This window comes from Lichenostomus cassidix, chromosome 27 (genome assembly GCF_008360975.1).
Source record: "Lichenostomus cassidix isolate B80296 chromosome 27, HeHo_3.0, whole genome shotgun sequence".
NCBI classification, from domain to species: Eukaryota; Metazoa; Chordata; class Aves; order Passeriformes; family Meliphagidae; genus Lichenostomus; species Lichenostomus cassidix.
The window spans coordinates 182,276-194,069 of record NC_139507.1 but is presented as its reverse complement, the minus strand read 5'-3'; the positions used below and the strand labels follow the sequence as shown (position 1 = coordinate 194,069).

General features: G+C 50.8%; 1 protein-coding gene across 1 annotated transcript; it reads right to left on the bottom strand.

Annotated features, from left to right (window-relative positions):
* Positions 1-7,633: 7,633 nt before the first annotated feature.
* RPRML (reprimo like) lies at positions 7,634-9,234 on the bottom strand. The gene has a single exon (XM_085039886.1). The coding sequence runs from the start codon at positions 8,763-8,765 to the stop codon at positions 8,430-8,432; it is 336 nt and encodes a 111-aa protein (XP_084896012.1). The 5' UTR covers positions 8,766-9,234; the 3' UTR covers positions 7,634-8,429.
* Between the last annotated feature and the right edge of the window lie 2,560 nt (positions 9,235-11,794).

Here is an 11,794-nt window from a genome sequence, read left to right as displayed (position 1 = left end):
CCTAGCAGCATATGAAGGAGTCCAAGCTGCCTCAGAGGTAATTGGCACAGAAGCACAACTCCTCCTGGCACCTCGACTACCGGTGCTGGGGTGGATGTTTAAAGCAGAGGTTCCCTCTACCCATCATGCCACCAATGGCACATGGAGCAAATGGATTGCCCTTATCACACAGCGCGCCTGTATGGGAAATCTGAATCGCCCTGGGATTTTGGAAATAATTACAAATTGGCCTGAAGGTGAAAATTTTAGTCTGACTGAGGAAGAGGAGCTGGAACAGGTGACCCGTGCAGAGGAAGCCCCACCATACAACCAACTGCCAGCAGATGAAACACGCTACGCTCTTTTCACTGATGGTTCCTGTCGTCTTGTAGGGACAAAACGAAAATGGAAAGCAGCTGTGTGGAGCCCCACACGACGGGTTGCAGAAGCTAGGGAAGAAGAGGGGGGATCGAGCCAATTCGCTGAGCTCAAAGCCGTTCAGTTAGCCCTGGACATTGCTGAAAGAGAGAAATGGCCAAAGCTCTACCTTTATACTGATTCATGGATGGTAGCCAATGCTCTGTGGGGTTGGCTGGAAAAGTGGAAGAAGGCTGGTTGGCAGCGTAGGGGAAAACCAATTTGGGCAGCTGAAGAGTGGAAAGACATCGCTAGCCGGGCAGAGAGACTACCTGTGAAGGTCCGCCATGTAGACGCCCATGTCCCCAAGAGTCGAGCTAATGAGGAACATCGAAACAACGAACAGGTAGATCAGGCTGCAAAGATAAAGGTGTCCCAGGTAGACTTGGATTGGCAGCATAAAGGAGACTTATTCCTAGCTCGATGGGCCCATGATGCCTCAGGCCATCAGGGCAGAGATGCCACCTATAAGTGGGCACGAGACCGAGGGGTGGATCTAACCATGGACTGCATCTCTCAAGTTATCCATGACTGTGAAACATGTGCTGCCATCAAGCAAGCCAAGCAGGTGAAACCCCTGTGGTATGGTGGAAGGTGGTCAAAATATAAGTATGGAGAGGCCTGGCAGATTGATTACATCACACTGCCTCAAACCCGCCATGGCAAGCGCTATGTGCTCACAATGGTAGAAGCCACCACTGGGTGGCTGGAAACCTACCCTGTGCCTCATGCCACTGCTCGTAACACCATCCTGGGCCTTGAGAACCAAGTCCTGTGGAGGCATGGTACCCCTGAGAGAATTGAGTCAGATAACGGAACTCATTTTAAAAATAGCCTCATAAGCAACTGGGCTAGAGACCATGGCATTGAGTGGGTGTACCACATTCCCTATCATGCACCAGCTGCTGGCAAAGTGGAACGGTATAATGGACTGTTAAAAACCACCCTAAAGGCATTGGGTGGGGGAACTTATAAGAATTGGGAGCGACATTTAGCAGAGGCCACCTGGTTAGTCAATACCCGAGGCTCCATCAACTGAGCAGGTCCTGCCCAATCTGAGCTTCTACATACAGTGGATGGAGATAAGGTCCCAGCAGTACATGCCAGAGGCTTGTTAGGGAAAACTGTCTGGATTGATTCTGCCTCACATAAAGACAAACCCATCCGTGGGGTTGTCTTTGCCCAGGGACCTGGGTGTACTTGGTGGATAATGCAGGAAGATGGAAAAACACAATGTGTCCCTCAGGGAAATTTAATTTTGGGTGAAGGCCACATGTAAGGTTGGGATGGCAACATACCACCGTTCACCGTTCGTGACATTATTTGTACATAGTTATTTGTATATATGTATATATGTATATATGTGTATATATATATGTGTGTATGTATGTATATATGTGTATATATATATGTGTGTGTTTGAAGTTGGAAGATGTTAAGGTGGGCCTTAAGCCAACGCTATGGAATAAGGGGTGGAATGTCTTGGATTGATGATATGATAATCCTTTATCCTCTATCGTTGGCTTATATGCCCAAGAAAGAAAAAAATGTGTGGTCCTGTCTCTTTAACTGCACCCAGCCGCAGAGAGAAACGCGGGTTGTTTTGAAAACATTTTCTCCAAGCCTTGCTCCGGGGGAGGATTCGTCGCCCGGCAGAGACTGCGTGCTGGACGGGGGTCGGAGTGAGCTCTGTTCCCGTTTTTTCCATTCTTCTTCTTTTTTTCCTCGTTCGGACCCCTTCTCTTCGATCTGCTTTGCCACCCGGAGACCCAGGAGGGCCAGAGGACAGCAGAGCTCTCAGGGAGCTCCACCCGGCCCCGGGTGGGGGGCGAGGAGGAGAGGGACTGCGTCTGAGAAAAGGACTTTTTAATCAGGTTGAATAACTGCCTTTCACCTTGTTTTTTCCCCTTCCCCTGTGCCTTGTAGGGCACTCTGCGTGGTTTTGTTAAATAAATAGTTTTTTCTTCACTTCCATCTAAGAGGTTCTGTTGGGGGTGGGGGAGGGGGTGTCGGGGCCCTTCGCTCTCGGAGGAGAGAGAGTCTTATCATTAACCCGGGACACACAGAAACAGGGAAACATTTCCCTTTCAAACAGAGAAACTGGAAGGCAAAGTCTTGAACAAGGGAAGGCTGGCCCTGAACTCTGTCATCATTTGGCCTCAGCTCTTCCTTGAGTCCCTGACTCTGATGGCATCAACCTGTCCCTCTCTGGCAGAGCTAATGGACTACCGAGGCTTATCTGGAGGCTAGTGGCTCTTGCACAGCCAGTGCCCACACTGAGGGTAGTGGATTTATGGAGCAATGTTCCTGAGTAATGGCACTGCCAATTTCATGCCATGTCTCTGCTAAGTGAACCTAACATGCACTGCCTCAGCTTCCTCCAGAGAAAACAGCTTCACAAAGCTGCTGCTTTAACCAGCACTGAATTAAAATTCTGTATGAGCATCAGCTGGACAGACCTCACACTCTTGCTGGAGGGTATGGCTTGGGAGGGCAAGTGGAAGTGCCTTTTTACCCATAGCTGGGAGGGCAGGAGGGAGACACAGATTTCCATCTTGCTTTATGGATGCCCCTTTGGGGAGCACAGCAGCCTGCAGACCTTGCCAGAGCCCAGAAAACATGTGTTCTCTTCTTAGGTCTGTTGTGGGAATTTAGGAAAAGTGGTCTGTTACCCCTTTTCAGCCCCCAAATGCCTGTCTCATCTTGGAGACCAGCTTTGGGACATCCATCATGTGGGACATGGGCAGGCTGTGACCTGGGACTGCAGCACCCTGCTGTGGGCCCAGCTGGAATCAGAGGGATTGTCCATCATGTGCTCCCTCATGTGTGCACACCTGCAGAGACAAGAGTGTCCTTTCCTTTAGCCAGCTTGGGACACACCTGGAGCTAGGCCAGAGGTGTGGCAAGGAACCAAAGTGGTGCCAGAGCATTCCAGACCCACCCGTGAGAGGGGTTCAGCCCTTCACCCCCTCTAGCACCCAATTTAAACCTGCAGAGATTCACTCCAGCTATTCCTCAGGCTTTCCAGGGCAATGCGTGTCTGGAACAACCTGGTTCCCTCCACCTACGTACAGAACAAGCCCAGGACTGCCAGACATGAGACAGGAAACTGCTGCTTATCTAATTTGATTTCCTTTCACTCCTATTTTATTTTCTGGGCTCTCAGAAATGTGTTCAGTCTGGATTGAGGTTACAACCCGAGTAATGCCTCCCTGCCTAAAAAAAAAAACCAAAAAAAAAACAACTGTTACCATAACAACCTGACTCTGTACTTTATTACCATGGTGATTCTCAGGAATTATTAAATACTGTGTATGTTTGGTGCAGGTGCTCCAGTACATCTGGTGCCAAGCTCAGGTTGGGATCCTTCTTCCCTCCACAATCTGTCTGTCTGTCTCATCACGTTTAACCCTTCCATTCACTCAGTCCAGACTGCCAAGGCAGGGGAAAGAGGTGAGTATCATCTAGAAATTTGGTGTTTTCCCCACCACAGGAACATCTGTATGACCAGCGTTTTTCAGGTGGGTCAAACCACCTCTTTATTTCTGCAATTGTACAACCAGTGATTCCATAAGCAGAGGAATTCTCTTTGCAGGCTGTTCAGCAGGAGGAAATGCTCTCACTTGCCTTTCTCTGCTGTTTCCCTGCTACCTGTCTAGAAAGAAGAAATTACACCTGGAGCAGAATCACAGCAAGTGGGGACCAGCCCAGAGACAGGGGCTGTGCCTGGAGGAGGATGGTGAAGGTCCAGGGCAGGCTGCTCTTGGTGGGCAGGACAATTTGACTGACCACACAGTCATAGAATCATTAAGGTTGGGAAAGACCTCCAAGACCATGTACTGCCTAAAATCATGGTTGTTTTCAGAGAAGGGATGTAGACTAGATGGACCAGTGACTCAGACCAGTATAACCAGTCCCACAGGATTGCACTGGTATCTTGTGTTCCACTGCTAGGAGGGGATTTTAGATGAGACTCGATGGCTGGTTCTCAGTCTGCCACTAATGTGAAGGTCCATCTAAGCACATCCCTTCCCTCCCTGTTCCTCTCAGTCATGCTTGAACAGCTCCTGGCACCCCAGTGGCACTCTGGAAGTTATCATGCTACAAGCAACAATTTAAAAAAAAAATTTAAATCTGTTTCAATATTCTTGGGAGCTGGTATTCACTTGTGAGGTTATGCTAAATGAGTAGGTGTGAGATGAAAAACCACAGCTGGTGGGGAAAGGCAGCAGAAACAGCCGTTATGGTCTGGTTTCCTCAACAAGCCCTGGACTGACAACCTCAGCCTCTGGCTGCAGGACTCATGTCTCTGGGGCAGTACAGCTGGGTTTTCAGAATCTGAGATCGCAGCTTTTCCCCTGAGAACTGGGGAGCATTGTGGTGCCCTTAGTACCTTCCCTTAAGCAAATATGACTTCACCTCAAGATGGTCTTAAGACCCATAATCTCTGATCCAGGGGGTTCCTTCATGATGCCAGCCTTCTTTTCCACAAATAATTCTTCCTCAGTGGGGTAATCAGCCTTTTATTGGGAATCTAATGGGATGAGGGCACGTGCAAGTGTCATAACCCCAGCACAAGGAGGGCAGAAGCACACAGGGACACATACTATAATATGTGAAATGTGGATGGTGCCACCAACTGCTTCCTCTGAGGATCCTCCTCTTAGTCCATACAACTTGTTAATGCAGACCCATCCCAGATGCCAGGGAAGAGCCACAGCATGACCAGAGGACGGACAAGCCAATGTAAAGTCGGGCTCTTGCTCCAAGGTCTCATGTGGAAAATGTTCCTTCTCCCAGCTGAATCCTGAGAAAGCTCCCCCTGCCTCAGCAGGTGCCCAGCTCTGCTTTCTGAGGTGTCTCATTGCTCCTCCAGCTCATGTGTACATGAGCCTTCTGTGGATGATGTTTTTCCTTACGTCTGAAACACTCCACAGCACAAAAGGGATGAAGACCCCCATGCCCCATTCCTGGATGTAGCCTCTAAGGCCACTTAGAGGGTCCTCTAAGGACCCTCAAGACACACACCCACTGTCCCAGCCCTGGCAGAGGTGGGACAGCTGAGATGTGTGACCAACTGCTTCACTCATAGTATTGCTGCAGGGCAAAGGTAAATTTGATCCTTTCATTGCATTAGCAGCTTTCCCTGTGCCTTGTCTTCCTTGCTAACACTGGAAGGTTTCTTCCATCACCTCTGAGTTGTCCTTTGCACAGGGGGCACAGCTGGTGGATGGACTGCAAGAGGGACCAAATGGCAGCTGAAAGCAGGATGGGATGGGAGTTCAGTGAGTGCATCTGGGCTGTCCTGTGACAGCACAGCAGCCTGGAGATGCAGATACACCTTTAGGTTACAAACACAAGTACACCCCAAGTGTCATCATCTGCTTTGGAATTTTTCATGTCTCGCTCTCATGTCTGACCAGGCTGTGCTTATTGTGATAATAGCTGCAAGTTCCCCACACACCTTTCTTAACGACTGTACTTGTCACCTATTGTCCTGCCTTCCCTACTCCACGTGGTCCTAGCCACGCCCCCAGTTTTCCCTATTGGTTCCTGTACCCTAACGCCACGTGGTCCTGGCCCCTCCCTTGGGTTTCCCCTATTGGTTTCTGTACTCCTAACTCCGCCCCTGTACCTCCCCTGTGCCCAGAGGTCACTGGGCCAGTGTGTTGTCCCTGCCCCTCTCTGTTTCCCTATAAAACCCCTCACCCTCCGCTATCTTGCCGTCTATGCTCCACGTGTGTCTGTGCTTCACACGTGGCTGTGCATGTGAGGCCTTCACCCTCGAGGCATCTCTGCCTCGGGGAGGTCGTTGGCCTCTGCTGCACCATGCAAATAAACATCTTCCGTGGACACAACGCATAGACCCTCCTCGCCTCCTTTATCACCGCCGGTTGTGGAAGCAGATGAACCAGAGCTAGCCTTATGGCTCCCCGGCCAGTGAGAGCACAGTGTCCAGCCCTGGGACAGAGGGTTTGGAGCACTGAGGCGCTGAACAGGGCTGGGTAGAGAAGCTCTAGGGTAAAGTCTGCTGTAACATCCTCTAAACCGCAACATGTGCTCTCCTGCAGTGGGGGTGGTTTGCACTCATATGCAAAGAGACCATGGAATCATGGAATCCCAGAATGGTTTGGGTTGGAATGGACCTTAAAGCTCATCCAGTGCCACCCCTGCCATGACAGGGACGCCTTCCACTGTCCCAGGTTGCTCCAAGCCCTGTCCAACCTGGCCTTGGACATTTCCAGGGATCCAGGGGCAGCCACAGCTTCTCTGGGCAATCTGTGCCAGTTCTCTGAGCAAACTCTTCCAGGAGATCAATGGCCCCAACACCCCTCACAGCAGCAGGGACCAAAATCCTCTTCCACACTGCTGTGTGAGGCCACTTTACATGTGGGGCAGCAAACCCTCTGCATTGAGAAGGTGGCTCAAGTCTGCAGACCTGCAACTGCTCATAAAAATCAGAGCTGCCTGTTCAGCCATTCCACCAACAGGACATTTCAGAGCTCTGAATCCCAAATTCTGGCCCTGCTGCCACGTTGTCAGTGTGCTCCTAAGGCTGACACAAGCAACAGGTGAGTGGGAGCAATCAGACACAGCACTACACTGGTCCCGCTCTGCATCCTGTGGGAGCCTGGAGAAGGTGCGCAACAAATACTGATTAATTACAAAATATTCTCTAATCATGTTTTTCCCTCTGGGAAAGGCAGAGAGCTGTTCCTCTGGATTTACATCCAAGTAGCTCAGCTCCTCAGCTCCTCCAGTATCCAGGATTGCTTTCCCACTACAGAAGTGAACCCAGCAGGCATATTGTTGGCGCAACAAAACACAAATTATTTCTACCTCACACCACAGCCAGAGCTGTAATTCCATCATAAAACAAAAATCAGGAGTCTTCCTCCTCTCACATAATTCAGCTTTGATAGCTCATCAGGAATAAAAAGAGCTGGAGGTTTTAACTCAAAGGCTGAAATCTTGCTTTGCAAGAGGCACTCAGAGTATCTTTATGAGTCTCTGCTTCAGCACTGTGCAGGTATTTAACATGAGCCTGAAATACACAGTTCCTGAAGAATTTTTTTGCTAGTGGAAAGTGATACTTGCCTGTGAAAAATGATGGTGGTTTCTGCTTTAAAGAAATATCTCTCATTACTCTTCACTTGAAGGTGAGATGATTATACCTGGAACTAGGATTGAAATTCCTGAACTACACACACACAGAAAGAATAAAGACAACACAAAATTCTGTTGAAACAGGTTGGTTTTTTCCTGAATGTTCACCAGTTTTCAAAAATTACAAAACCTCAAAGACTGTAACAATGCAGCACTCGGAAAAAGAGGCTGGTGTGTACAAAAACAAGCATGCTTTTGTTTTAGGGGTAGGAAGGGGCTTGTATTTATTTGGGTCCTTTTCTTCCTCCAGCATAATGTGAAAAATGAAAGTACCAGTTTATTTAACAGGATAGCTCAGGAAAAAAAGGAAAAACATGCTTTCCCTGTTACAAAACTACCAGAAGATGCATGCTTGAGGTCCAGAACACAACAGACTGACACATTTTGTAGCATGCAGGCTTTGTTTTATGACCCACACGACACTTCCCTTCCCCTCTCAAAGATGAGGTCTGCGCCCTGCATTTTGCTCTCCCCTTAGTTTGTTCTTTTGTTTTCTTTTTGAAACTACTTATTTGCCTTTTTTTTTTTTAGCCCTAAATTCCAGGTAGCAGTATCCAAGGTAACAGCAGCAAAGAGTCCAGATCTCCACACTATCACTGTTTCTGCAAGTTTCATTAAAAACTTAAGCTATTTCTACATGCAACACCATGCTGGTTATTTATTGTGCTTCAGACATCTCTGGGGTGGTTTCCCCATTGACCACCACAGTTTGTTGACTGGGAAGAGCAGGTTTGCTTCCCCATGGACACAGACAGACAAAAGACCTTCCCCCCATTCCCACTTCCCCCAGTTGCCCCAAACACATGGCAATGTGCGTCTCAACACCAGGTCCAGACAGTTCACTTGCCTACAAGAGCCCGGTGGCTTCAGTAAAGTCCCATGATTGCAGCACCCACGTCCTTGGAAGGTCTTCGGTCCTTCACCAGAAAGTTAATCATGCTCTCCGATTTGATGAGCAAGTTGCAGCCCAAAAAGAAGATGCCAAACATCACAGTCAAGGAGAGGACGCAGAGGACAGCAATCTGCACCACCCTCGTGATGAAAAGGCTCCTCTCATCGGGCCCCAGCACCGAGGAGCTGCCATCAGTTGCCAGCACTGCGCTGGTCCCATTGCAGCAGGCCATGAGCATCCCCAAGCCCTGGGTCCTGTTGGGCTCAGCTGCTTGCTCCAGGAGAGTCTGGTTGAAAAAGGACCCATTCATGGTCTATGTGTAACCCCAAATCTTCGGGAAAGGTAAAAGGAAAGCTTGTTGTCCCCCTGCCCGCCCCTCAGGCTAGGGCTCAGTGGCTCCAAGCCACCTCCTGCCTTTCCTCTCTCAGCGCCCGGGATGGAGAGGGAACTTCCTCGAGGCTGTGAGCAGTTGGGAAGCCAGTCCGTGCAGCCGAGGGATGGCTGGATCACAGATCACTCCTGAAAGAGCGTTAGCACGAGCCCCCAGACAAGTAAAAAGGATAGAGAAGGAGAAAGGGACTTGGGGGAGGGGACGGCAGCCGGGGATCACCCCATCCCCCCTGCCCTCCCAACCTGCCCCCGAAGCAGCGGAGCGGTGCCGCGGGATCCCGGGGGTCCTCCCGCGGGAGGGAGAGCTTGTGTGTGCCGGCTGGCAGCTCCACAAATGCAAGTTACAAGCTGTAAGTCTTCACCGTGTTCAAAGGAAAAAACAGCAACTCCACCCCCTTCCAGCCTCCCCCCCAGGCCCGCCTTCCTCCCCCTCCACCTTCATCCTGCTGCCCACCCCTTCCCCACACTGTGCACCCCCTCTCTGCCCTGTCAGGGGTGCCCGCACCCACCCCTGTGCCACCCCCGGCTGGGGGCTGATCCCTAAGGCCCTGCCTCCAGCCCTCCCACCTGCTCCCAAAAGCATCCTACATGGTCATTGCTCATCCTGGACTGCTGGCAGGTCCCTGTCCCCCCTGAAGGCTCCTGCAAGCCTCAGGTCAGCACTGCTGTCACCAATCATTGCTTGCTGCTTCGTGCCACCCACTCCTTCTCCAAGCAGTGTGGCTCAATCCAGCCACTCCACCCCCAGTTCTGCTTGGTGATGCCTATCCTGTGCCTCCAGAGAAGTGCTGGATCCAGCCCCTCTCTGCATCCTGCTCCTCTGGCTGGGGGCTTCTTCCTCAGGGCACACTGGTCTCCCTCTCCTCACCTTCCCACTCCTTTAGCCCCTCCAGAAGGGAGCTCTGCAATGCTGCAGCCTGATCTCTGCCCTGTCCCCAGCTCTGCGTCCCACTGGAGCATCCCCACAGAATCCAGGGCTGGAGCATCACGGGCCCCTCAGCCCCAGCAGGACAATCCCAAGGGAATTTTCACCATCACTCCCCTCTCTGTGTCTGCATAAGCTCCCAAAGTGGCACCACGAGTCAGGGTGTCTAGCATGTCAGGCTTATTCCTGCTCCTGCTCATCCCAGGGCTGTGCCCACTGGACTGCCATGTCCCAGCTTCCTGGCTTTGCCCATTTGCATTTGCCTGGCAATGTGTCTGGATGGCCCAGAGCAGCAGATCACCCCCAAAGCATAGTGTCAGGACCTTGTCCTGGTTTATCCATGTACATATTGGCTCGTTTCCTTTGCCCAGCTCTCGGGGGGATTTTAATAAACCAAAAATGGAGATTGTTGAGTTGTAGCCAAAGGCAGAAGCATGCTGCTGGCTGAGGGTGGCGGGCAGCTTGGTAGGAGCAGTGTCAAGTGATCTTCCTTTTGGGCAGCTGGGACCTGTGCCCCTGCTCTGCTGCTGTGACTTTAGGGGCTCAGAACTATTCAGTTTGGGGTTTACTTGTTGCATTTTCCTCCTTGTTCTGCACTTGGCATTTCCAAGTTGCTGCCCACTCTGCTAGGGCAGTTGCTGCAGAAGTTGTGCAGGAAGGAGGTGAAAACCCTGATCCAATGAGCATCTGCTTGTGTTTAACCTGAGGACCAGGAAAAATCCCACGGGAAATCAGAGCATCCCCAGTGCCCCAGCACTGGGAGCTCCCCAGCAGGGAGCTCGTCTCCCTTCATGCTCCGAGACTGAAGGAGTTTCTGCTCCCTCTGGTGGCTTCACTTCCAGCATCTCCTCTCCCAGCACACCCCAGTATGGATATGGGCTGCATCCATCGGTTCTGGGTCACAGCCTGTGGTGATGGGGCAGGTAAGGCTCCCAGACACTCCCCTCCCAGCTCCTGCCTTCATCCCACCAGGGATTCCAAAATCTGGAGCATCCCACTGCCTGTTACACAGTGCCTGGAGGTAACATCAGGGAACCTTGGAATTGTTTTGCTTGGAAAAGACCTCATGTCATTCTAACTCCCTGTCATGGACAAGGACACCTTCTGCTAGACCTGTCCAAACTGGCCTTGAACACTTCCAGGGATGGGACATTCACACCCTGGCAATGTTTTCTGGACAAGCAGCACCTTCTTGCAGTTTCCAGAGAAATTCCACCCAAACAAGTTGGATTGAGTTCATGCCATCCTTGTCCGCAGGCAGGACCAGCCCAAGAAGGTGAAGGTCTGTCAAATACTTCATTTTGCAACTTTTTGCTTTCTCTTTAGAGTTTTTGCACCATGCTGGAAGTATCACAGCCCACACTAGGCAGGAGGTTCCAGGACACGCGGAGCTGCGTATCCTTTGGGAGCAGCAGTACTTGCCAGTTTGGCAAGCCAGGAGCTGGATGGGATGAGTCCCTGGTGAAGAGGGTCTGGGAGATGGATGACAGGTTGGGTCTGGGGGTGTGCAGAGCCAAACAAGGTCCCATAGTCCTCTCTAGACAGTAAAGACTAATCTTCCTTTCCATGAAACACTCAGACATAGTCACAAGATGACACAAGACAGCACATGAGGACAGGCAACCGTGTGGGCAGAAAGCCCCACATGATGGGAAAGGCCATGTAGGGAGCATGTCCAGACAGGAAAATAAAGAACTTGGGTGCTTTAAAACTGGCTAATGGGGTTTACAGTGACACATGGCTCCAGGATCTGAAGCAGGGCAAGACTGGAGCTGCCTAAAAACACGTTTGGGGTTTGTATCGATATCTCAGCTAAGGTACAGCCCTTTTTGATACTGCATGAGGGTCAATGGGCTTCTCCTAGTCCCGTTTGCCAAATCCTCATTAAGAAGCCCTGGGATTGGATCCCAGGCGGACAGTGATCCCTACTGAGGAGGACATCAGCATCCTCAAGGTTGGTGGGGCAGTGTGGGGAAGCAAAGACGAACCAAAATTTCTTTTAAAGCCAAGGAAAATCCTCAGGT